Source organism: Aquarana catesbeiana, linkage group LG05 (genome assembly GCF_042186555.1).
Source record: "Aquarana catesbeiana isolate 2022-GZ linkage group LG05, ASM4218655v1, whole genome shotgun sequence".
Taxonomy (NCBI): Eukaryota; Metazoa; Chordata; class Amphibia; order Anura; family Ranidae; genus Aquarana; species Aquarana catesbeiana.
Genome location: NC_133328.1, coordinates 242,978,358 through 243,006,096, shown reverse-complemented (window position 1 = coordinate 243,006,096; position 27,739 = coordinate 242,978,358). Strand labels below are relative to the sequence as shown.

At 42.5% G+C, this 27,739-nt stretch overlaps 1 protein-coding gene across 1 annotated transcript in view; it reads left to right on the top strand.

Moving 5' to 3' along the window:
- LOC141144710 (sodium-dependent neutral amino acid transporter B(0)AT3-like) overlaps window positions 1-25,114 on the top strand; it is a 339,059-nt gene extending 313,945 nt beyond the window's left edge. The window contains exon 12 of the mRNA XM_073630653.1: window positions 24,935-25,114. Within this exon, the coding sequence (XP_073486754.1) occupies window positions 24,935-25,114 (180 nt within the window). The remainder of the gene's footprint in view (window positions 1-24,934) is intronic.
- The last annotated feature ends 2,625 nt before the right edge of the window (window positions 25,115-27,739 follow it).

Here is a 27,739-nt window from a genome sequence, read left to right as displayed (position 1 = left end):
TGAGGGCTCCATGTCAGCACAGCTGGGTATAGGCTCTGCCCCCCACCCCTATTCATTCAGGACCTAACTCATATAAATTTGAGCCCATCTGCAGCCTCTACGTTCTTTTTTTTTTCCTTTTATGTGCAGGGCATCCTGGCTTCTGTTTTTAGCCAGAATTAGGGAGTGTGTAAAATTATCCCTCCCCTGTTTGGCTGGTTAGTTCCCAGCTGTGCTGACATGGAGCCCTCAGAAAAACGGAAAATTGAATGACAGATACTTATCGTAATTTTCTTTTCCTGATGAGCTTCATGGCATCATAGATCCTACCCAGCTTGGTAGGACTAGTTACACAATGCTGAGGCTGCAGGTGGACTCACATTTATATGAGTTAGGTCCTGGAAGCATAGGGGTGGCAGAGCCTATACCCAGCTGTACTGCCATGGATATCGTCAGGAAAGGAAAATTACGGTAAGTATCTGTCATTCAATTTTCCGTTTTCAATATCACTCTACCACTTTCCTCCATATTTAGCCAATACTAGATCCACCTGAGATAAAACTCTCAATTTATCTTCCTTTTCCGGAATTTCCAACAAGATCTCACGCAAAGCAAAACAAAAGCACCTACATAGTGTACATTTTTTTAAACCAGTGCTTTTATTAGATTTATTATATTTGTTATTAATAAATCAGTGCTTTATTATTATTATTCACAGAATCATAAAAATTGTATTCCCCTTTAAAAACAGTATAAAAGGGGTAATACAACATACAACTGTTGCAAATCTTGTAAAAGGATGATAAAGTGGAGAGTTTTATCCCAGCTGGATTTGGTATTGGTAAAATATGGAGGAGAGTGGGGGAGTGATATTGAAACATGCTTTTTGGATTGACTTTATAAGAGAAGGATTCAAACTTATTATGCGCCTTTTCTGTGTACCATCAGTGGGTGGCTTGGAAACACACAGTTAGGTTGATTTTTTAAAAGGGGAGAGTGTAAAATCTGGTGTAGCTGTGTATGGTAGGCAATCATCTTGTAACTTCAGCTAAGGTTTGCAAAAAAAAACCTGGAAGCTGATTGGTTTCTATGCAGAGCTGCACCAGATTTTGAACTAGAGCTAGACTGTTTCCTGACATATGCCATTGTTATGTTTCTTCTTAATTGCAACCTGCTCTAGGGAGAGGCAGAATAGCAGCGAGGGAAGAATTTGTTCAAGGGCTGGGGCAACTTGCAGGGGGCTGGAGGAAGCAGCCGTCCTAATTCATTGGATGAGGTACAGGCCACTGCTATCCTCAGGGCCAGTCCACAGAGCTTGGCATTCTGAGCCTTTTTAACATACCTGCTGCTGACAGAGCATCTATGGTCTGCAGCATCTGCCTGCAGCATATCAGCTGTGGTAAAAGTAATTTGGGTACCACATGCATGAGGAGACATGACGCAGCACCTCAATAAGGCAGCCAAAGCTCCCCACGCCTCCTGCTTGTTCCTCACTTACCATCTCTCCCCTCTCCACAAGATTCTTCTGCTACATCCTCTGCAAAATCTGTGGCTTCTTGTGTCAAAGAGGGAAGTCTTGCAAGGAGATTTAGGGTCTTATGCCGCATACACACAGTCGGACTTTTCGGCTACAAAAGTCCGACGGCCCTTCCGACAGACTTTTGACGGACTTTTGGCGGACTTGCGGCAAACTTTCTAACGGACGGACTTGCCTACATACGATCACACAAAAGTCCGACAGCCTAGTACGCAGTGACGTACACCAAGTCCAACGAGACTATAAAACGGAAGTTCAATAGCCCGTACGACACCCTTTGGGCTCCTTCTGCTAATCTCGTGTTTATCTTGTGTTAGTAGAAGTTTGGTGAGAGACGATTCGCGCTTGTGAGACTCGTATTTTTCAGTTCGTTTTAACTGTTGTTCAGTCTGTGCTTGTGAGGTTTGTATCTGCTTTTCAGTGCGTTTGGTCAGTTGGCATTGAGCAATCTTTGTTTTATTGTCCGCTCGTTGCTGATTTTCAGGTCGCTCTTCACAGGCCTTGCTGTTCTTCAGTGAGTTCTGACCAGCCGACCGTTTTGAAGCCATGTTACCTGTATGTACTCGTCGTTGAGCACGTGCATTGTATGTGCTTGGTGCTGTAGTTCATTCTTCAGCTCAAGACCAGTCCATGAACAGGGCAAGGAGGAGTTTATGGACGAAGAATTGGTTGCTCCAGCGTGACCAATTCTGTCACATGCCATTGCTCCGTGAGATCCGTGAGAATAATCCTGAGGATTTCAGGAACTTTCTCTGGATGACGGACCCCGTTTTTGACCGTTTGGTGGCTTTGCTCACCCCTTATATCAGCAGGCAGGATACCTGCATGAAGCAAGCCATCACTCCGGAGCAGAGGCTAGTCGCCACGTTGCGTTACTTGGCGTCAGGGAGAAGCCTGCAGGACTTGAAGTTCTTGACAGGCATCTCCCTCCAGGCTCTGGGGATCATTACCCTAGAGACCTGTTCTGCCATCATTCAGGTCCTGCAGAAGGAGTATATTAAGGTAAGAATTTTATCCTTTATTCGCATCACATGTTATTTTATTTAATGTTTGATAATGTAATGTATTTATTAACTCAAACACTACTTACCATCATTGCAATATAGTGTGAATGTCCCCTTTTTGTCCTCATGCATGCTGTAATTTTTTCTGTTTTTTTTGCCCTGCATGTATATTTGCCTTCACTAACCTCCCCAGCATGCAATGCTGGGCACATATCCACCTAGTCTACTCACTTTGAATGTATTTTGTCATCTGCATTGTAGTTTTATTCCCCTAAACTCCATCCAAATAGTGTGTGTGTCATTAACTCAATTTCCAAAACCCTCCCCCCCAAACTCCATCCAAATAGTGTGTGTGTCATTAACTCAATTTCCAATCCCCTCCCCCCCTAAACTCCATCCAAATAGTGTGTGTGTCATTAACTCAATTTCCACCCCCCCCCCCCCCCCCCAATAATTTGCTCTAATGTTCTGAGGTGTTGATTTTAAAAAGGCAAATATATGTTGCACTTTGCAAAATGCATTTGCACTCTGCAAGTGCATTTCCTCCAGGGCTTTAGTAAATGAGCAGAAGCTCTGCTGATTTCCACCATCTAATCATGTGCAAGCCACAAAGTTTTGGGATTAATTGCCCTTGCATGTGATTGGGTACTCCTTGCAACATGAAGCCTTTTTACCTTACCTCATTTACTAAGCTGTGGAGCAACTGCACTTGCAGAGTGCAACAACTGCACTTTTCAAACTGCACAGTCTTGTAGCCTTCAGTCAATCAAACCCTGCGTGGACTTATTTTATAATTTCACCACCCCCTAAAATGTAACAAGGTGCCATCAGAGGGGGTGAGCAATCTGATAAGTGTGCCTTTCCATATTATTTATTCAAGAAGATTTCAATTTTTTAATGTTATACTGATGCTGGGCAATATTGTTTTAATAAGTGTAATGTTCTTGCAATGTTCTTTTCAAAATTACTGATTTTTGGTTTCTTGTTTGATTCCCCAGTTTCCTTCAACGCCACAGGAATGGCAGACTGTGGCATCCCATTTTGCCACCCGTTGGGACTTTCCCAACTGTGGAGGGGCTATAGATGGGAAACATGTCCACATCGTGCCACCACCCCATTTGGGGGTCATACTATTTTAATTATAAGGGGTTCCATAGTATTGTCTTAATGGCGGTGGTGTCGGCACAATATGACTTTATGTATGTGGACGTGGGGAAGAATGGCCGGATGTCGGATGGAGGAGTATTTGCCCAGACGGAGTTCTACCAGCGTCTCCAGAGTGGTGGCCTGGGATTGCCCCCTGATGCGGATAACGTGGAAGGACTCCCCTTTGTCTTCATAGCAGATGAAGCCTTCGCTCTGAGCAAGCACCTCATGAGGCCATTCCCCCAAAGGACCCTCACCCCGGAGAGGAGGGTTTTTAATTTCCGGCTGGCCAGAGCGAGAAGAGTTGTTGAGAATGCTTTTGGGATTATGGCCAGCTGGTTCCGCCTGTTTCAGACATCGATAAACCTTGCGGAATACAAACTTAATTACATCATTTTAGCGTGCTGCATCCTGCAAAACTTTTTGAACAAACATTCCCCAAATTATATTTTGCCAGTTGGGCCTGAGGCCGGACTTAATATTAGTGACAATCTGACGGGCCTGGATACTGTCCGTAATGGCTTGGCCCCCCAAAGTGCCCGTCAAGTTCGTGATCAATATATAGATTATTTTATGGGTAGGGGGGCCATTGCAATGCCCCAGAATATTTAATTTGTCAAAATAAAAAATCTGGATCAAATCTTTATTGCTTGCCTTTCTTTTTGGGTTTCTCCTAGGTTATCGTAGAGCACTTGTAGTGCCAAGTGTATTTTCATTTATTAAATAAGCACCATTGTCACTGTAAGCAACTATTTTAACTTTAAACAAACTGATACTGAGCACTGAAATAAGAAAACACACATTTTGTTACTTACTACACAGATTTTTTTATTATTCTGTGTACATTCACTTATGCGTTATTGAAAATTTTTGATAGTCCAAAATATATCTATATTTATAAATTATTAACAATAGAATTAGGTCATTTTTTTTTTACAAAATTTTATTTTAGTTTTGTTTTAACAAACAGGCCTCTTGTTTATTTTTATTTATTTATTTTTTTTTTTAAACAGACCTCTATTTTTTTTTTTTTTAAAAACAGGCCTCTATTTTTTTTTTTTTTAAACAGGCCTCTATTTTTTATTTATTTATTTTTTGTTTTTTTTAAACAGGCCTCTACTTTTTTATTTATTTAATTTTTTTTTTGTTTTTTGGAAAACAGGCATAAAATTTTGATAAGAGATAAGAGAAGGCCCAGAATGGGGTCAGCAAACAAGGAAATGAAGAACATGATTGATGTTTTTTTTTTGGTAGAAAAAGGGCATTTAGATTCTCCCCAAAACATCGATCATGTTCTTCATTTCCTGCTGCATACGATCCAGCCGATTCCGCATTAAATCAATCTCCCCATTCCAGGCCATTATCTGACCAATTAGTTGTTGGGCACTGTCTGTGGTAAAATGTTCACCCAGACCTAAAATTGAATGAAAAAAAGATGTGTTTGGAAATATGCAGCCATACATAGATTACCTTACCATAAGCTGGTGTCTCAGACACTGACCTGGTGGGATGCTCATGTCGCATACTTCCGAAACATCCTTGGGGGTGGCGCTGTTGCTTGATTCAAGCACAACCAGATCAACTAAAATAGAGTATAAAATTTTATTTTAAAAATATGCAGCCATACATAGATTACCGTAAGCTGGTGTGTGAGACACTCACCTGGTGGGGTGCCCATGTCGGCCACCTCTCCTTCCTCCACATCCTCAGTGGGGCTTGGGCTGATTTCCCAATTATGGTGTTGTTGCGGTTGTTGTTGCGGTTCATCTTGTCTTTTCTCCCCTATGTGAATGAATCCAAAAATATACTTACCACACAGATATTTTAGTACATAGTAATCTTAAAACATTGTAGTGAAGTGGTGTACAAATTGTCTGTTTTTTTGTAGAGTTCCTAGTTTAATACATTTTTCAAATTTTTAAAGACATATCTAGATATATATATCTATATATATATCTATATATAGATATATATATAGATATATCTATATATAGATATATCTATATATATATATATCTCTATAGATAGATAGATAGATATCGATATCTCTCTCTCTCTCTATAGATAGATAGATAGATAGATAGATAGATAGATAGATAGATAGATAGATAGACATACATATATATATATATATATATATATATATATATATATATATATATATATATATATATATATATACATATATATATAGAAAGAGAGAGCGAGAGAGAAAATATAGATAGATACATTAATAAAAAGATATAGGTCTGTATATATGTAACGAGGTTTATTAAGATCGTTTCAAACGATATAAACTTGTACATTAAAGAAAAGCACATGGAGCAGTATACAAGGTAATAAACAGAATATGAACACACGACAAGTACTTACTTTTTTTAAGCACTTTACGGATCCGTCTGTACTGATCCGGCTCCCGGAGTTTGAGGTCGGACCATCCTTTCCTAATCTGATCTTTTGAGCGCTGTACCCCAAAAGAAAGATGTAATGTCTTCACCACCTTTGCCATTATTTTTGCTTTTCTAAAATTAGGCCGGGCATACGGTCCATACTTCCCATCATAGTCATTTTTTCTCAGAATTGCCACCATTTCCACCATCTCTTTAAAGGACATTTTGGAGGCCTTAAATCTCTGCTTCCCAGATCTGGACGTTCCGGCCTCCGGGCTTTTGTCGCTACCTGAGGTAGTACACACCTGATGTGTCTCCTCCATTGTTCATCCCACTACGCACCGTACAAAGAATGGGCGGAGAATCTTCGTTAAACTAGAACGTCAGGGGCGGGCGACGCAGGCGGAGTTTCACACATGCGCAGTGTATAAAGAGAGGTATTACACATGTGTCGTACGTACGTTCTGTGCGTAAAGACAAGGGGCAGAGATTATTCGTTAAAATAGAACGTCAGGGGCGGGCGACGCAGGCGGAGTTTCACACATGTGCAGTGTATAAAGAGAGGTATTACGCATGTGTCGTATGTACGTTCTGTGCGTAAAGACAAGGGGCTGAAAATATGCGTAAAGAAAAAGAACGTCAGGGGCGGGCAAAGCAGGCGGAGTTTGACGTGCGTTCTGTGCGTAATTGATAGTGGACCGGGACGCTAGAAAACAAAGGTAAATTTACATTTTCAAATTTTGTAAAAACTTTTTAGCAAGCAGCCTATATGGCTTGACAGATTGATGAGGCCTATGTTGGGATAAGATGATGAGGGTTTAGCAGAAACATAAGCGTTTTTTGTCTTGTGTCTTTATCTTTTACAGAAATTATGATTGCTAAATTTAAGGAGCCTGAATTTCTGACGGCTTTTATCGATCAATACAGAGAGATGAGGAATCTGTGGGAGGTAAAATACCCTCAATATTATCTGAAACATGTAAGGAAGTCAACGCTGGAAAGACTTCTAACATTTGTCCAGATGTACATCCCAGAAGCAATGATGGAGATGTTGTTATCGAAAATTGGGATCTTGAGGAACATGTATAAGAGGGAGCATAACAAGATCCAGAATTCTTTGATATCAGGAGCATCAGCAGATGATGTATATGTACCCAGGCTGTGGTACTACCATAAACTATGTTTTCTTGATGACCAGACTGAAGCCAGGGCATCACTTTCAACCCTTCCCTCCACCCTTCCATGCACTCTTCCATGCACCCTTCCCTCCACCCCAGCAGAGGCTGATGAGGACCAAGCTGGGTCTTCCATCCTGGAAGAACTGGATGTGACCATCTGGAGTCAGGTAAATTAATTTCAAAAATATTTACTGTCCTAATATTAATGATGTTAACTAGATGTTATAATTGATTAAAATAATTTTCGCCTAAAAATGATGTATACATATCAATTGACAGTAGTGGTCAAATATGTTTGTCACCAGCTTTAAAAAATTATGGTGTCTGATTTCTAGACTCTTTTATTAATAGATGTATTAACATTGAATTTGCAAGTCATGAGAAGCAAATTGTGTGTCATTTATGAACCAAAAACAAACAACTAAAACTATGTCCTTTTTTATACACAGGATGAGGTCAGCCAGGAGGAAAGTGGGGAAAGTTACAGGCAGGAGGAGGCCAGGCCCAGGGACAGCCAGGAGGAGGCTGGACCCAGTGTCATCCAGGAGGAGGCAGGACCCAGTGTCATCCTGGAGGAGGCCGGACCCAGTGTCAGGCAGGAGGTGGCTGGGCCCAGTAGGAGCCTGACCCAAACCTAAGTGGCTCCCCTCTGTCTTCCTACAAAAAGGGCCAGGAAGGGGATGGTGACACAAGAGGCATCCCTGCGCCTCATGCGAGAGGCCACCAATTTTTTGAAGAGCCCACCCGAAGTTGAAGAGGCCTATGGGTGCTATTTAGCCAGCAGGCTGCTTCAAATGGAGTGGGGCCAACGCCTCATTTGTGAAAAACTTTTTGCAGAAATGATACACAAGGGACTGAACGGCGAGCTAACTGCCAACACACAAATACATGAGGCAGCCCCCCTCCTCCTCCTCCTCCTTCTCCTCTTGCCACAACTCAACCACCAGAGCCACAGCCTCCAAGGAAGGCTGGAGGGAAGAGAAGAAAGTGATGGCCTGGGTTCAGTCTGGTCTGACAGAAGACGGAGGCTGTTGTAGTACCACAGTCTGGGGACATCTATATCATCTGCTGCTGCTGTTGATCTCTGGGATTCCTGGACCAGATTGTGCTCCCTCTTATATGGACTCCTCAAGATCCCAATTTTCTTGTCCACAGACTTTTTCCAGCGCTGACTTCCTCTTTATTTTCTTTTTACCATAAATAAATGGATATTTTAGTTTATGAAAAGACTTTATGTGTTTTAATTAACATCATTGATTTAGAGACAGTGTCAAATTAACAAGGGACAACAATCTCCTTGAGGTTGCAAAAACACCCCCCAAAAAAATATAATGTTCTAGTGGTAACTTAAAAAACTAAAAAAATATATATACATAACCAAAAAAGGTTCAAAGGTTCTTTTGTGTTAACTTTATATACAAAGAAAAAATCAAAATACAAAAATAAATGGTTCTTTGTGGTAACTTAAAACAAACAAAATTAAAACAAAAAATAAATAAAACAAATATGTATTTGTGATCAATTTAAGAACTACAAAAATCAAAATCAAAATGGTTCTTTGTGGTAACTTTACAAACACACAAAAAAAAAAAAAATTAGATAAAGCTAAAATAATTTCGACAATAATCATAAAAAAACAGGATAAAATCTACAATAAAAGATGACTCCCCCAAAAATAAAAAGTGTAAAAATTTGTATTAAGTATGGAGATATGGCTTTTCAAAAAAATACTATATCATTCATGAGATCAAAGAGAAAAAGAATCCAGAAATCAGATTGGGAGAACTCTGTGTGAATAGGAACAGCAAAACATCTTCGTTATCATAGCATTATTTTAAAGAAGACATTAAATGCGCTGCATTCAACGATCACAGAATTTGCACCGTGAGGAATGTGCTACCTACAATACGAACACTAGTTTTACTAGACCGAGTGCTTCTGTTTAGTTTTTGCTTCTGAGCATGCGTCGTTTTTTTGTCCACCAAACTAGCATACAGACGACCGGATTTCGGGGTCCGGCGGAGTTACGACGTAAAGATTTGAAGCATGTTCCAAATCTAAAGTCCATCAGATTTGCGGCTGGAAAAGTTCGCTGAAAGTCCGGGGAAGCCCACACAAGATCGGATTGTCCGCCGGACTTAGTCCGTCAGCATCCGTCTGACTTTTGTAGCCGAAAAGTCCGACCGTGTGTACGCCCCATTAGTATACACCATATCAAGCAGGAAAAGGGGTCATGGGTCAAGCAAAGGCTTGAACCTGATCACAATTCTAATACACCCACCCCCAAAGGTAGGTGCAGCTGCTTAAACAAAAGAAAAGAAATATCCCAAAATCACCCCCATGCCCAGCACCTTAATGCCAAATTGAGACAACTGCTGGTTTTGCAGCTGCTTCCATTCCAGTTCATAGAATTAACCCTCCTTCCATAAGATTATGGCCTGTGCTGTACCATAGTTGCAGGTACCCAGCTGCCAGTGTTTTGCCCAGAAGGCAATCTCTGCTCTCTACCAACATGTGGAATATAACATTTCTGTGTTGTTGGATCATGTGGTCTAGCAAGCATGGACAGGAAAACTACATATTCTTTATGGCACACTGGGTCAATTTTCTTGCAGCTGGGAAGGATACAGGATGTGGCTCACCACTATGTTGGTGACAGCACATTCATCTATACCCCTTCCTCCAGTCTCATCCTCCAACTCCTCTGAGCTATCAGTCCCTCCCAAGTGGACCAGAACAAATGCAGTCTCCCAGGCTAAACTCTGCTATGTTGTTTTGCAGCTAGAATGTCTGGGGGACAGGAGACACACTAGGCAAGAACTTATGGCAGCTCTTCAGTCTTAGTTGTGTGTGACAACAGCAATAACCTGCTGGTCACCCTTTATCAGGGAAAAGTCACACACATACCTTGCTTGGCACGTCTTCAACCTGGTGATGCAGCAGTTTATGGTTAAATACCATATCTTCCAGGAGATCCTTCATTAGGCCAGAACAGTATTTGCCTAGCAGAAATGCAGCACAACACAAGCTGCCTGCCAATTGCCTAATTTGTGACACCTTCTTGATACAAGGATGGGCATTGGGGAGCTGGAGTTCTTTTTGCCAAGCCAGTTGCTCATCATTCAGGAGGCATGCAGCATTTTGGCACCTTTTGAAGAGGCAACCAGAATAGTGAGCCATGACAAGGTGGGATATAGTGACACAATCCATCTACTGCCCCTCCTGGAGCACATACTCCATGGCCTGATAGACCGGATACTAGAGGGACATCAGCAAGAGGAAGAGGATGGCTTGCTGCTGCATTGAATTTTATCAGGTTACTATTCTGATGCATGCTTATATTTAGTGGTGGCTTAGGGCCACTAAAACGTGTTGTAGAGCAATATGCAATTTTGTTATAGAGAGGTGAATAAACTTATTCTCTGTCAGTGTGGACAAGAGCACTTTCATTAAAATGAAGATGTCTTGGGTTACTAATGAGTACAAAACTCTTGCTGCTGATGCTTCAGACTAAAATGTTCAGTGTCATCATTGATACCTGCTAGCTTTACTAGCTCTGGACACTTCTCCTGGACTATTCCAGTGCTCCAGCAGTGTAAAGGTGTCACACAATGTTTCTGCAGCTGGACCTCAGCTTCAAATTTATAATGTTTGCTGCAGAGTAAATCTGCTTTATGTGTCAAGCTTTGCAGCCTATTCTAGTGTTCTAGCACTGTAAAGTTGCCTCAAAGTGTTTCCACAGCTGGACCTTAGCTGCAGTACAAATCCTGAATTACACCAAGAAGTTGGTGGCCTGTTCCAGTGCTCTAGCACTCAAGAAATGTGTGGCTATTGCCTGCCATATAATACACTCTGTTTATTTCAAGCTAAAAGATGTCTTGTCTCTCTTTCCTACATTGCGGCAAAGCCAAGTTGCTTAAATATTGTCCGGCGAGTGTACATTATTTGTGGCTTTGTCTCTCAGAAAATAAACTTTGATGTTTATTTCAAGATGAAACTTGCCTTACCCTTCCCTCTTACAATGCAGGCTTACTGTGCTGCTTACATACTGACCAGTCACCAAACAATACTAATTGCTATTGTCTATCAAATAATACACTCTAATGTATATTTCAAGATAAAACCTTCCTTTGCTCTCCTTCTTACATTGGGGCCCTACCAATGTCACACTCACCTGTGCCATGTTCAATGCAGAGTCTTCCCCTCTTGTACAGGGCCAATGGTGTGCAACAAATCAGCAACCACCGACATCTCTGCCAATCCAAGGTCAGGCTCTATCTTAAATAGCGCATGCTGCTTGGCATTCATAGCGTCTCCATGTTAGCTGCCAAGTTCCCTGTGTCTCCAAGTGGCTTTCTGGGAGTGTCTCCAGTGATTCTCTGTGACCCTGTTTGTTCCAAATTGAAAAGAGTACCTGTGTCATTCTCTGTGGGTTCCAGCCAGCAACTTGCACCCAGGCACCTGTGAGGCTCTCTGTTCGCTCCAACCTTTAACCAGCATACATGTACCTGTAACTCCCTTGTGCATCCCAGCCAACATCCCATCTTCCTTCACCTCTTTGACTGCCTGTGTATACCAGCCAGAAACTTGCATTCTATCACCGTGTGTTTCCTTGTGTGTTCCAGTTAACTTGGTACCAGCACCTGCGTGATTCTCAGGGAACTCCAGCATGTATCCAGTCTCCCTACACCTGTGTGTCTCCTGTACTCTAGAGACTATCTCTCTGAGCCCAGTATCCCAGTGTTACAAGAAACCAGTTGCTACTACTCCTAGCAAACCCAGAACCCCAGTGCTACAAGAAAATCATCCCTATATATCTGTACTCATTCTCCTGTAACTGCCTGCTTGGGTGAGTCCGAGGACTACAATATGTGCGTCGTCAGCAGCGAAACCTATCACTCGCTCCTTAGACCCTGAGCCTTGGTACTTCTAAGGGCTCAGACCTTTGCTGAATGAGCGGGCATGTTGACCCCATTCCCTTCATTTGCCATTGAATATCCAGCTTCAACAGTTTCCTTTTCCACGCCATGACCAGGGCCCTCTTTAATATTGATTGGACCTTGGCCAAACATTTTCTTTGGGCCCTCCCAATGCAATTTTGCTCTCCACCTGCTTTGAAACATACAGTAAATAGCAGCTAAACTCCAAATCAGTTTAGTGCAGCAGATCAGGCAGCAATTGTGATTGGTTGCCAGAGGTTAAAGCAAAACATTACTGCTCACTGATTAGTTGCTAGAGGTTACAGCACATAATTTTACTTGCTGATAGCTAGAGGTTACTGCACATCATTACCACTCACCCATTGGTTGCTGGGACTGGGGGGCAATGGTGGTGGTGAAGGGTGGATTGGTATCAGTAGCATTGGGGGGGATTGGAGGGTGTGATCAGTAAAAGTAGAGGGTTAGAGAGCAAGAGAGGGTGAGCTTGGGGGGTGAGAGAGAGAAGTGGGTGAAAAGAGAGGGGTGAGAGAGGTGGGGGCAAAAGAGAGGGGTGTGAGAGAGAAGGGGGTCGGTAAAAGAGAGGGGGTGTGACAGAGAGGGTGAGAGAGAGACAGAGAAGGGTGTAGGAGAGAGAGCTGGAACAGATAGGATTGCTGAGTTGAGCTGGGGATTTTCACTGGTTTTGTCTTTCAGAGAGAGGGGGTGAGTGAAAGATAGAGGGGTGAGTGACAGCGAAATTTGGCTGCACACAGAGCACACAGCCAAATCTCCTGTTTCTAATAATAATAACAATTTCGTCTAATGATATAAATGCATCTCACCTTTTGATCATATGTCTTTCCTTCTGCCGTAGCCCATCCTCTGGTGTGTGCCCCTTCCCCACAAACAGACACAACACATGCTTACGTTCCCAGCTCCAACATCACTCTCTCTCTGCCCTCAGCCGTGAGAGCGTCCCTTTATTAACATATCAACAGGAAGTCCCAAAATTCGAGGGTTGGGCTTCCAACAGCCAAACACCTCTTACAAAGCTTGTGACCTCACAGGAAATGAACACAGGATGTGAATGACCATATAAGGATTTAACAACACAACAAAATGCATACAACCAAATGACGATGACTAGAGTTCCTCATGGATGGGAGATTATCTGCAGGTGTACGTCATGGCACCCCAAACATGTTGATCAGGCATACCAGGGGTTACAAGAGCAAACAACTGCTAAACCGAGAATGTCTTTGCAGAGCGAACACACCCCCACCAGACGATCGTTCTGTGCATTCCACAGGGCCCTTTGCTGGCGGACATGTCCTCTCTCCGCCAACACCTCTCTCACCAGGAAGTTTTCCACTACCTAACAGGTCTCAACCAGCATCAGTCAGCTCTTCAGAGCGGGCTGCGAGAGAGCAGACACTGGGAGACTCTTATGACAATACATTAACATAAAATTTTCCACAACAGTCCCTCCTCTTGTCATATGATCCCATGTGTCCCTCGATGAATCCTGATCTTCTTAGTCCATAAAAAGTAAAACACGGCTTGACATGTAGACTCGGTTGAAGATGACGTGGTGAGCTGTAGTAGTCGCCGGTCGTTCTGGGATCCTCTGTGTCTTATACGTGGGTCGTGCTTGGGGGCATCTCATCAGGGAAGATGTGGTCATCTACTCAGGCTCTGGTCACGCGTCCAATCAGGCAACAGGAGTCCCTTATCATGGCATATAGAAGGAATAGAAACAAAAACAACATGAGTATATATACCCCTACTTCCTTCACTATGATCCGCTGCAAAATAAAATAATTAAATCCCCGATTCCCAAACCCTTAAAAGGATTCCAACCTTCACTAACTATAGCTCTGGCATTGCCTTGTAGGGATCTAAACCTTATCCATATGGGTCTGAACTTTGTCACTACTATCCCTGATCCAGATATAACAATCTTTACTTCCCAGAAACCCCCTTGGACTGTGGGAACTTCCTTGTAGCTTCAACAGTTACATGCAAGTGTTTCAAAAGCTCAAGTCCCCACTGTGTACAAGCAATTCTCTTCCAGCTGTCCCTGCCATTCTTACCTTCTCTCGCGCCATCAGATCCTCACGATCGGCCGCGACATAAGATGCTGGGACGAGTTTCAGCAGCACACATAAACCTCTTGCCTTACGGGAAATTACCTTATAAGCTGTAGATCCGCATTAATACCAAACTGCAGTTGAAGCACACTTGTGGGTATCCCGATACCAAAGCTGGCAAGAACCAGAGCTATTGTTAAAATTATACTAATTTTACCCTCTAGAAATGTTTTGTTAAGTTCTATTGACAGGTGTCTGTTTGGATTTTACTAGTCTGTCAAAACTCCTCACACCAATATGAACGTCACATATAGCATGTACCGCCGTCATCGATGGGGCACTAATACCCGACCATGTGTCCTGTTCTCTTTCTTAGCTAGTTGGGATGCTTTTCATCGTTACCCTTGCCAAAATTTATTAAACAAAAAAATATAAATTAATGAAGATACTTCTCTACTCTTTGTGGTTGATCCGCTTCTTGCAGTGGCTGGCGTGGTCTCATCCCTCAAGCTTCTTTACAATGACCCAGTCACCTGGTTGGAAAGAATGTAAACTGGTTATTGTGTCAGGGTCCAGGATGGACTCGTGAACCCTGTGGTGGACCTTTTGAAGTTCATGTTACAGTGATTGCACCTACCCCATCAACTGGGAATGCAGGTGACAGCTAATGAGGAAAGTACAACTCTGTTTTTGGTTGACCTCCAAACAAACCTCATATGACAATAACTCAGACATTGGGACGGTGGTCACTGCATAACCTGTGCGTGGCTTACCATCTGGGGTGTAATACCTGGAACCGGTGACAAAAAGGTTCTTAGCATCTGGGATGGGAGCCTCTTTCACCAGGCTGCTGCTTGCTGATTCAAATTCTATCAAAGAAAGACAGTCTTGGCACAAACTTGGTTAGAATTACAAAGGTTAGTATTATTGGTTTGAAAAATTGTCATTCTCACCACTCTCATCCCCCCTTTTCTTCCCTCCTCATTACAAGCTGGAGGAAGACATGCAGGGTTTAGAAGGGTACAGAATAAAACAATGAAATAGCCTATGATACTTTTACCTTCTTATACACCTGTACATACACTTTTAGAAACTCTTTGGACCTGAAAAGATACTTATAAACAAAAGTTATTAACTCTATCTTTCAAAGAATGGTAAACAATACAACATTCGTGTACTGTACATTGGCAAATTGTCACTTGACATTCCACAAAACCGATAATAACTAAACCCTCTGTAAATCTTACTTTCACGTTTTTTTACTAAAATACAACAGCCGCGACACGCAAGAGGGCTGTCGCGGTAGGTTCAAACATCTTGTTACCACATACAGACAATGAAACAAAGACAAACATTTAGATACAAATGTGGGGGAGATATTTCATAGTTCCCAAAAACGAAAATGAAAAAAAAATAAAAACGATCAGATGGAATGCTGCCTTCACTCTTTTAGCGATAGAAAAAGAATACAATTTGAAAAGCACGAGAGCATTTTGAAATCTTTGCATGGACCAGCCACACAAAGTTCAAAAACAGACCTGTGTATTTTTAATCACACAAACGTGTACTACGCATCCATCAACTCACTCAACATTACAGATTTGTGAAGCCACAGCTGAACTACTTCCAAGGTATTTTTATTCTGGGGTCTCGTACCTCCAGACATCAAAAGTACCTTCCAAAGGAATACATCTTACTGTACCTTCTGACCATATCTGCCAATCTTTAAGGGGTCTCATGTCTGGAGCCCCAAACCAGATCTCATGTGAGGTGCAGCTGTCTGACTGGTGTGGAGCCTCATTTTTTCCTCCAACACATGGACGGCACATTACCCATGACGATTTGGATCGCTTTTTTGGCGAACTCTGCGTTCAGAGAACCCTGCGCTTTATTTTCGGAGCGATTATGGTTTGCGCCTTTATCACCATAATCGACCCCCGCATTCCGATTATCATACATGGCCTGAGCGGGGCTGTTAGCGTACTACTCCTCACATTTACATGCTCTACAACCGGTTATCGGCGGCCCTATAAATGTGTTGTCAGACAAACTACAAAGCACCATGAAATCCTCCACTATTCAAAACAATATTATGGCTTCTATCTGTACCTAGATATTACAACAATAACTTGAATGCCTCCTGTTTGCTCTCTACCCAAAACTGTATTACAGTATAAACCTTAATTTAATTTAATTTAATTTAAAAATGATTTTGTCCTTCCAAACACAAGTCAAAAGACCCCAACCCCCTCCCACCAACTTCCTGTTGCACACCTGAGTAGGAAGAGGGAGGGGGAGGGGAGGGGAAGCCTTTAATAGCTTCATATTTTGTCTATCAAGACATTAGAAAAAATCTATGGCTAACATCAACAAATAAAAACTTTTGTCCAGGAGTGGGTGGAATAAACCCCCATATTGCAAATGGGAGGGAATCCCCCTTGATTCACATATCCCCTGGGAAGTCAAACCACAAGTTTTGAGACTAAAATACCACACAACAATGTAACAAAAGCCAAAAACTGAAACTCCTGCAAAAAGACGGCTGAAGGAGTTCAACCAAAGTCTTTCCCTTCCACTGCAAGCCACAAACAAAATGGCGCCATTGACACATGAAATTTAGTTGTTGATCCCGCCAAAATCGAGATTTCTTCACTAGAAACATAAACTTCTTTAAAACAACTGGAATAAAAACCTAAATGATTCTACTGGAAATGGAATTCAGTACAAAACCAGAGATATTTTGCTTGAGACTAAAATCAGCAGAAACAAAAAGGCAGTTGCAGCAATCGAAAATCAGTCCACAGGAAAATGGTGGATGAAACCCGGCCTACAGAAAAATGGCCAAAGACAAACCAGGATTTCTCCCTACCAAAACTGACTATACAATTGAGACACCAATTTTAACACTTATCCCTAGACAAACACTTTAGGCTATGTCAATTAGGGCCTATACTGAAATATAGGCATATTTAAGTAAACAATATTGGGTGACACAGTGGTGTAGTGGTTAGCACTCCCGCCTAGCAGCAAAAAGGGCCACTGGCTTGAATCCCAACCATGACACCACCCGCCCGGTCTCTGCATGTCCTCCCTGCGCCTGCGTGGGTCTCCTCCAGGCACTCCGGTTTCCTCCCACACTCCAAAGACATGCTGGCAGGCCAATTGGCCTCCATCCAAAATTGGCCCTAGTACATGAATGCAAACCGGGGACCCCGGACTGAGGGCAGGGACCGACGTGAGCATGCGATGCACGTGTGGAGCCCTGCGCAAACTGATGGCGCTATATGGGTACCTTTAAACAAATATGAGCACCTCAATGAGACACAATGCACAGGGACAGGGACAACCGCAGACACACACCCACACTCACTCAGGCTGAACTGGATGGACTGGTGTCTCCACCCAACCCCACCAACCATGCAATTATGTAATATATCCAAAACGCCAAAGTTACATAAAACATGAAATAAAACATCTTAAACAATACACTCTTGTCGCAAATACAACACAATATTTGACTCTGAGAGTTAGAACTCCCACCATGCTATTACCTAGACACCTGAGACCCCCCAATATTCAATACAGAAAACGCAATAGTTTCCTTGAAAAGTATGTAAACAGTACAAAAATAGAATTCATAAAATGGCGCCTAGAAGCCAGATTGTAGCTTATAGCACATGGCTTTGCACACACAAAGGAATACACAATGGAGCAGCTTCCCCTGTAGGAAGGCCCACAGGTCTTCAAAATGGCCGCCGATCCACATGGTGACTCCAACAAAAGCCAGACCCCAACAAAAAACAAAAATGGCCGACCATAGTCACATGGTAGACAACAAAAGGAAATAGCAGACAAAAACCATTTTCCTGCCAAAACCAAAAATTTCTCCCCAAAAAATTACATATTTGAGATACTAAATGAATGCTTAGGCAAACATTTAAAAGCGTTAAAGTTACGAAAAAGCACAACTTAGGAACACATGGTAGATGAAATCTGGACCACACTAAAAACACAAGCACACAGCTGAGACATACCCACTTCTCAAACTCAGTTCACATCAGCTTTCACAGGAACAAGTCATTGAGAGGTACAGACAGTGAATGCTTGTATGTTCTTTTCATCTCAAAACAAAACCTTTCTATTGTCCACAGGGAGCAGCCAACTTTCACCATTGTAAAATGCTTGGCCGCCCCTCCCCCAGGCAGCATGTTCACTTAAAATATGCAGCAGCCATCTTCAAACTAAAAGCTTTCCTATACAACTATCAAAATCCACTAACCATCTGTGTCTTGAGACAATTAAACACTCTACAAAACTCATGTAATCTACTTGTCCCATGCATAAGTAATAATTACAATTCATCCATTTCTCACATGCATTACAAACTTGTTACACAGCATACAATTACTTACACATACACACAGTCTCCTTACACAAAGATTTGAGATGCAAATCACACATACACACATACACACACAGGCACGCACACACGCGATCAAACTTCCAGCATTATCTCAAAAGACGAAAAATTTGTTCTTTTCGCGAAGCAGACCCTCCCCAACACATCTTAATGATCCAATTCTGAAGGAGGTTCTGTTCACTCCTACGTTCTGACTCGCCAAGCTGACAGCGAAATTTGGCTGCACACAGAGCACACAGCCAAATCTCCTGTTTCTAATAATAATAACAATTTCGTCTAATGATATAAATGCATCTCACCTTTTGATCATATGTCTTTCCTTCTGCCGTAGCCCATCCTCTGGTGTGTGCCCCTTCCCCACAAACAGACACAACACATGCTTACGTTCCCAGCTCCAACATCGCTCTCTCTCTGCCCTCAGCCGTGAGAGCGTCCCTTTATTAACATATCAACAGGAAGTCCCAAAACTCAAGGGTTGGTCTTCCAACAGCCAAACACCTCTTACAAAGCTTGTGACCTCACAGGAAATGAACACAGGATGTGAATGACCATATAAGGATTTAACAACACAACAAAATACATACAACCAAATGACAATGACTAGAGTTCCTCATGGATGGGAGATTATCTGCAGGTGTACGTCATGGCACCCCAAACATGTTGATCAGGCATACCAGGGGTGACAAGAGCAAACAACCGCTAAACCGATAATGTCTTTGCAGAGCGAACACACCACCACCAGACGATCGTTCTGTGCATTCCACAGGGGCCCTTTGCTGGCGGACATGTCCTCTCTCCGCAAACACCTCTCTCCAAACACCAGGAAGTTTTCCACTACCTAGTAGGTCTCAACCAGCATCAGTCTGCCCCAGACAGCTCTTCAGAGCGGGCTGCGAGAGAGCAGACACTGGGAGACTCTTATGACAATACATTAACATAAAATTTTCCACAACAATGAGAGAGACAGAGATAGAGGGGGATGGGTGAAAAAGAGAGGGGGTGAGGGGGGATTGAGGATGAGAGAGAGGGGGGATTGGGGATGAGAGGGGGGGTTGGGGATGAGAGAGAAAAAGGGGGGATAGGGGATTGGGATGAGAGGGGGGATTGGGGATGAGAGAGAGAGGGGAGATGAAAGAGAGGGGATTGGGGATGAGAGAGGGGGGTTGGGGATGTGAGAGGAGAGGATGAGACAGAGGGGCCCTTAGCCCTGGCTGCAGTCCCTTCTGTGCACCCCCTGTCCCAGTCTGTGTATTGGTGTGTACGATGCCTGGTACCTCCTTCCATAGGATGTTCACGCTGGCCAGCAGCAGGCAAGGCCCTTCTCCTTCTGGGTGGTGAGGATGGGGGTGCCCTGCTCCTTTCAGCAGATCCTTCTTAGACCGCGGACTGTCCTGGGTAGCAGTCCCTGCTGCATGCACCCTCTACCTATCTCCTGGGCCGCTATCTGAGCTTGGAGTGGAGGGGAGAGCAGGGTAGCAGTCCCTTGCTGCATGTACCTCCCGCTGGTCCTCGGTTGGGGGGTCAGAACCGCCTGTCCCATGGGCCGCTGTCGGAGCTTGGAGTGGAGGGAAGAGCAGGGTAGTAGTCCCTGGCTGCGTGCACCTCCCGCCAGTCCCCGGGGGGGGGGCCTGATCCTCCGGGCTACTGTCGGAGCTTGGAGAGGAGGTTGGAGGAATCCAGCCTCTGGGTGGCGCCACCGCATCGGGGTTGTGCCTGCTGCTCCTCACCTCTCTGGTGGTCAGGGAGCTCTTTCCCCTCCCGGGCTCTCACTTCTAATTGTTCCCGGTCCAGGACTCCCCATGCCAAGGGGCTCAAGGGAAAGCTGCTTTGGGCCCCTCAACAATGACAGGGCCCTGAGCAGCTGCCCCTTTTGCCCCGCATTAAAGACGGGCCTGGCCATGACTCCGCTCTGTGTCTCCTCTGTAGTCTAGCCACTGCAGACTCCAGCTTCTATTACCAAGTTCTGGTTAGCCTCTGCCTCTAGTGGGAACAGATTTTTTGTCATTGACAACCATGCTGCCTACATACTGTCTAGTCACTGTACAATATTTTTGGCTGTTGTCTCTCAAATAATACATACTAATGTTTATTTCAAGATAAAACATGCCTCCTCTCTCTCTCTTTCTCTCTCTCTCTTTCTCTCTCTCTCTCTCTCTCTTATAATGCAACCTTCCCAAGCTGTCTAGCCATTGAACTACATGGTTATGGTTATTGTCTCTCAAATAATAGACTCTAATTTCAAGATAAAACCTGCTTCATCTCCCCCTCTTATATTTTGACTTTACTTTACCAATGTGCTTCCATATTGTGCATCCACTAAACAATATGTGTGGCTATTGTCTCTCAAATAATACACTCCAATGTTTATTTCAAGATAATACCCGCCTTATCTCTCCCACTTACATTGTGATCTTACCAAGCTTCTTACATATTCTGCAGGCACTGTATAATATATACAGCATATACAGTATAAGAAAAAATACTAGCATAGTATAAAACCCTTTTATCTTTCATTTGTTAAAAGCAATAAAATCACCTCATTACTGGGAGTGGAACGTATATCATACCACGTCTGTATGCATTACATCAAATTGACTTCCTCAGAAGCAGAAGGATAACATGTAACAAAAACACTCCACATTACACCACTAACCTCCAATGCAACCCCTATCCATATTAGCCTTGAAAATGACCAGATAAAATAAGTTTCCGTCCTGGCCCTCCTTGCTAATCTCTAATATTCACTACTGGATGAAGGCTTTAAAAGGGGAAAAACAATAACATTGAACTTAAGGAAACATTGTATACCAATGCTCCATGATGATCAAAAGATATCAAAACATGTCAGGAACGAGGTGTCATATAGCTTCGCAATTACTTGCTAACCGCAGGCCTGCCACTGCTGACAATGCAAACCACAAAGGATGGTGACTCAGTACCCATGTGAAAGTGGCTTAAGTGTGCAGTAGTTCAGTTTGTAACTTTTTTTTTCTTCTAGAGTAGAATCCTAATTCATCCATTCCTAAAGCTCCTCACAGATGGATTGAAATTCTGTCAGTTCAGCAGTGACCAGCCATATCTCAATCGATCTGTGGCCATTACCAGGGGAGGGCTGGCAGCCTTAGGCCTGGGGGGCAAGTCCAGTAAAGTGGCCAATAGAGCTGGTGGTGGCAAGTGATGTATCGGGGAAAACTGTCTAAGGTTTTCCACAATCACAAAGGTGAGGGGAGAACAATGTGGCCCTCCAGAGCCCCTGCCAGGGGCTGACTGGCAACCTTTTGCCCAGGGGCAAGTATAACCCAGAGTCCCATTGTAGAGCGACTCAGTCTCACTCTTCCCTGCCTCGTCCAAACTTCCACTTGACACTTTCGTCATCCTTGTAAATTTACCTTTTCATAGCCAGAGCTGTTTTTGCAATTTTTGCACACATGTTTAATAAAATAATTTTAGGCCTGAAGATTACACAAAACCCTCAAACATTATATATTTTCTGAAAGCAGACACCCTAAAGAATAAAGTACCGATAGTTCCAATTTTTTATGTCACATGTTATTACTCCAATGGTCTAAGAAATGCAAAATTTCTGTAAAAAAACACAGTGAAATCTTAGGGCAAACAAACGCCATAAACTACCCACATTTTTGGTAATATATAAAAGACGAGGTTGCACTGAGTAAATATATCCAACATGTCAAACCTTAATTTTGTATGAAATGGCGACAAACTTCAGTACCCTATATTTTCTATAGGTGATGATTCAAAAGCCCCCTTTAGGTATCAGTTTAGTGTTATGGAGAAGGTCTTGTGTTGCTCAAATTCTGGCGTGCACGGTAGTATGGAACATGTGTATCGCAATTGACATTTCATGCATGGGTGCCCCTGATGCATACATTTATGTTCGTACACGTGTATATGTGAGGGCGGGGGGCATCAAAATCATTTTTTGGGGGGGTTATGTACTTGGGTTTTTTTTTTCATCACATAGGTGGAAAAAAAGTCCCCTATGTGATGATTTTAAGGTGACAGGTGACAGGAGGCGGGATGAAGATAAGGGGCCTGGAGCACTGGTGGGGGACCCCAGAAGAAGAGTCTGGGCTGCTCTGTGCAAAACCTTTGTATAAAATATATATATATATATATATATATATATATATATTTTTTTTTTTTTTTTTTAAATAAAAATAACAAACAATGAATGTTTACAACCACTTTAATCTACAATGCTATTTGGAATATGCAGCATGGACAGGATTAATGTATTGCCATCGGTCACTAATGCATTAGTGGCAGTGGTGTCAGTGTTAATTAACCCCTTAATGCTGCAGCTATCAGCTATCTTTAGCGGGACTGCGACATTGCGGTGGACAAAAGGTGACACTTTTTGGGGACCAAATACACCAATACAGTGATCAGTGCTAAAAAAATGCACTGATTAATGTATAAATGACAATGGCAGGGAAGGGGCGATCAAAGGGTTAAAGCATTTGCTAACCCAAAAAAATACAAAAATGGATCCTGCTCCTTTAAAGCATGTTATATGACACTGTGCTTGTCCTGTGTCATTTGGCTGCCTATAACACCTAAAAACCTGGCTGATCCTGCCAGTTTCTGCCCATGTCAACTGACCACGGTGTATTAAGGCTGCTGAGCCCTGACACTGTGGTCAGTTTATGTGCCTCCGTCATCAGCAGCCCTGCTTTCTGTCTCTTCTGTATGGGGTAAACAGTTCAATCTCGGTATTTGCGGACAATACTAAGCTAAGCAGGGAAATAACTTCTCTGCAGGACGTGGAAACCTTACAAAAAGACCTGTACAAATTAATGGGGTTGGCAACTACATGGCAAAAGGGGTTTAATGTATAAAAATTTAAAACAATGCATTTGGGTGGTAAAAATATGAATGCAATCTATACACTGGGGGGGAGAACCTCCGGGGGGAATCTAGGATGGAAAAGGACCTGAGGTTCCTAGTAGATGATAGGCTCAGCAATGGCATGCAATGCCAAGCTGCTGTCAACAAAGCAAACAGAATATTGGCATGCAGGGGATCAACTCCAGAGATAAAACGATAATTCTCCCGCACTACAAGACTCTGGTCCGGCTGCACCCAGAGTATGCTGTCCAGTTCTGGGCACCAGTCCTCAGGAAGGATGTACTGGAAATGGAGCGAGTACAAAGAAGGGCAACTAAGACAATAAAGGGTCTGGAGGATATTAGTTATGAGGAAAGGTTGCGAGCACTGAACTTATTCTCTCTGGAGAAGAGACACTTGAGAGGGGAAATGATTTCAATTTATAAATACCATACTGGTGACCCCACAATAGGGATAAAACTTTTTTGCGGAAGGGAGTTTAACAAGACATGTGGCCACTCATTAAAATTAGAAGAAAAGAGATTTAACCTTAAACTATGTAGAGGGTTCTTTACTGTAATGCCCCATACACACAGTCGGATTTTCCGACGGAAAATGTTCGATGGGAGCTTGTTGTCGGAAATTCTGACCGTGTGTAGGCTCCATCGGACATTTTCCATCGGAATTTCCATAACACAAAATTTATTCTATCTCAAATTTTCCGACAACAAAATCAGTTGTGGTAAATTCCGATCGTGTGTACACAATTCCGACGCACAAAGTTTCACGCATGCGCGGAATCAATTTTTCTCAGCTCGTCGTACGTGTTGTACATCACCGCGTTCTTGACGTTCGGAATTTCCGACAAGAATTGTGTGAGGTGTGTATGCAAGTTTGAGCCAACATCCGTCAGAAAAAATCCATGGATTTTGTTGTCGGAATGTCCGATCGTGTGTACGGGGCATTAGAGCGGCAATGATGTGGAATTCTCTCCCACAGGTGGTGGTCTCAGAAGGGAGCATCGATAGTTTCAAAAAACTATTAGATAAGCACCAGAACGACCGCAACATACAGGGATATACAATGTGATACTGACATATAATCACACATAGGTTGGACTTGATGGACTTGTGTCTTTTTTCAACCTCACCTACTATGTACCTATGTAACAGAAAAAAAATAGTGTGTTAATGATTATTACTTTATTGTGATTAGGATTCACTGAGTGTGCATTTTTGTTTCTCTCTTATGCAAATATTAATTATAGTACCTAACTTAAAATACAATACATTTTTTTAACAGATTTACAATTAATTTTTTACAAACAATAACTTGCTTGGTAGAATCTGTGCTAGAATATGTACTGCAAAGGTTATAATGGCAGTAACCTTATAACATTATATATTTTATTCCCATATAGGAAGAATTCCCTATGAAGAAGGTACAAAGCTATCCCGGTTGGGTTGTAGCCATCTGCGTATTGTTGGTAGCCATACCATCCATGTGCATTCCATTAGTTGCGCTGGTTCACCATGTTAAAAGAAAACTGACAAAGAAACCAAACTATGAACCAGGAGATCATACAAACAATTTAAATTAAAAGAAAATGGGCTTGTGCTGTATACTTTATATTACTGTAAATTGTATGTAATAGATAGATTCTTTAAAAGATGAAGGGTTTTTTTCCTGAAGTTATGATGTTAAGTAGTATAAGGAATAAAGAATAAAAAAAAAAAAAAACAAATAACAATGCAACAATGCACAGTGGAGCATATGGTGTATAAGGTATACAATTATACACCATTTAGATTTTTTTTAATGGCAGGGTAGTCTGTTTATAGCACTGATTTTAGCAGTTGGTTCTCCAAATTGTGGTGGTCACAATTCATAAACAAATTTCTCAGAAACTAAGCAAAACAAATATGAATTTGCACCGTTTTGTCTGGACCAACTTACCCTATTCATACACATTAGCTAACGGTCCAAAGAAAGAGGTGATTTCAGGCTGAATAGTTGTTCATCCAACAAAGATAATAGGAAGACTGCTCATATGAAATATGCTTTGGAGACAAACTTCACATGCAAAAATCAACCTGCAGGGCTGGAACTTTGTCAGACAAACAATCTATTTCTTCATCTGAATACCTGTATAACTGAACTATCATATGCAATATGCACTTATATTTCTTGTAAAGCATTGATTTCCTTATTGTCTAACACCACTCGTATGTATATTTTTCAAACCAATAAACTTTTCAAAAAGTAAGATCCTTCTTCCATCTTTCAAATGTCTCCCAAACATTGTGAAGATGTGGCTGTAGGCCCAATTCAAACAAGGTAAAACAAAAGATGCATCCAACGACTGTACAGCAAAATGCTCTGACAATTCAGCCTATTGGGGAGGGGTATCATGTTCCACCTCCATATCCTGCCAGGATCTTGATCTGGATCACCTTCTTAAACAGTAAAATTTTATGTAGGTGACATCTAATTTACATTTATACATTCCATTATTTATTCCATCAAACTTTTAGTTTGTAGCAGGTTTAACTTATGTCTGTAACTACAAATGTCCTCTGTTTGAAATAAAAGTATCCTTAAGTAACATTTCTAAAAATAATGTATTCAGTGGCAACACTGTTACGTTTTCACATGCACCTATTTCCTTGTCAAAAGAAGTTTATTGAGTATACAATGTTATAAAGATACATAAAGATACATAAAGTAAGTTTACAAGGATCTATAAAGTAAGCTCATTACATGCACCTATTTCATTCTACTCACATATCTTGATCTTTGATAGCATGTACCTGTATACTTTGATTTGTTTAATAAAATTCCCTATAAAAATGCTCATTTCATTATCTATCATTGAAAGTTAAAACTAAAGCAACCGCCAACAATGACCACCGACAACACTTTTTAATGATGTTAAAGCGGTTGTATACCCTGCTTTCACATTTTTACCTACAGGTAAAACTATAATAAAGCTTACCTGTAGGTAAAATGAATATCTCCTAAACCTGTACGGTTTAGGAGATATTCAGCTTGCATGCAGCCGCTGACAACAGTGGCACATGCGCTCTGAAGGTCCGGCGGACGCTGCCAGAAAATCAGAGCTCCTTCCGGGAAGTGGACTCCCACGCGCATGTCACAAGGGGCGGATGATCTCCGGATGATGTCATCAGATGGTCACGCCGCATTGCTATACAAGAGCCAGCAGAGAGTGGGCAAAACAGATGAAGACATCAACAGAACAAGAGCGGCTTTTTAAATTTTTTTAGCGGTAACCGGTGACGAGAAAGAAGACAGCAGCGGGAAGAGATGGCGGTGGCATGAAGAGTCAGCTGGAGGAGAAGACGTCAGAAAGAGAGGGCAGGAAGGAGAAGACAGCGGAAAGAGATAGTTCAAGGAAGAGATGGTGGGAAGAAGGAGACGGCGGGAAGGAGGAGACGGCTAGAGAAGACAGGGCTATTAATAAAGGAATTGTCAAAAACCCGCTCTTGTGTTTTTATTACATTTCACTGCTTTTTTGGTGAATGGGTAGGGGTAGGGGGGGCGGGATCTGGGGGCCCCTTCTTAAAGGGGGCTTTCAGTTTCTGACAAGCCCCCTGCCCACAGATCCTGACAACCCCTGGTTGTTGGGAAGAGGCGCTTGTCCTCATCAACATGGGGGCAAGGTGCTTTGGGGTGGGGGCACAGAGCCCCCCTGCTCCAAGCACCCACCCCCCCATGTTGAGGGCATGCTGCCTGGTATGGTGCAGGAGGGGGGCACTCGGTCCCCTCCCACATCCTGACCTTCCGGAAGGCATGCTCGGATAAGGGTCTGGTATGGATTTGGGGGGGGGCCCATGCCGTTTTTTCGTGAATACTTTTGCCGGCAAATTTTAATTTTATTTTTACATTCAGATTTCAGCAGGGACAGCTGATGACGCATTGGTTGATAAGGACACAGTGGCTGGCTTCCCAGCCCCCTGCTTAGCAACCAGCTATATACAGTGGTAAAATAAGAACCGCAATATGCAACACACATCAAAAATCACATAAAAAATGCACCACTTGTGTTTCTGGTGCAGCTCCATTGAAGTCTATTAACCGAAAATCGTGGGAAAAAGTCCCCGACCCTATCCAAAAACGCACTGGCCGCAAAACACATAGATATGAACTAGTACCATAGGAAACCATGTTAAATGGACTGTAGTGCATTTCTGCAAACTGAAAAACG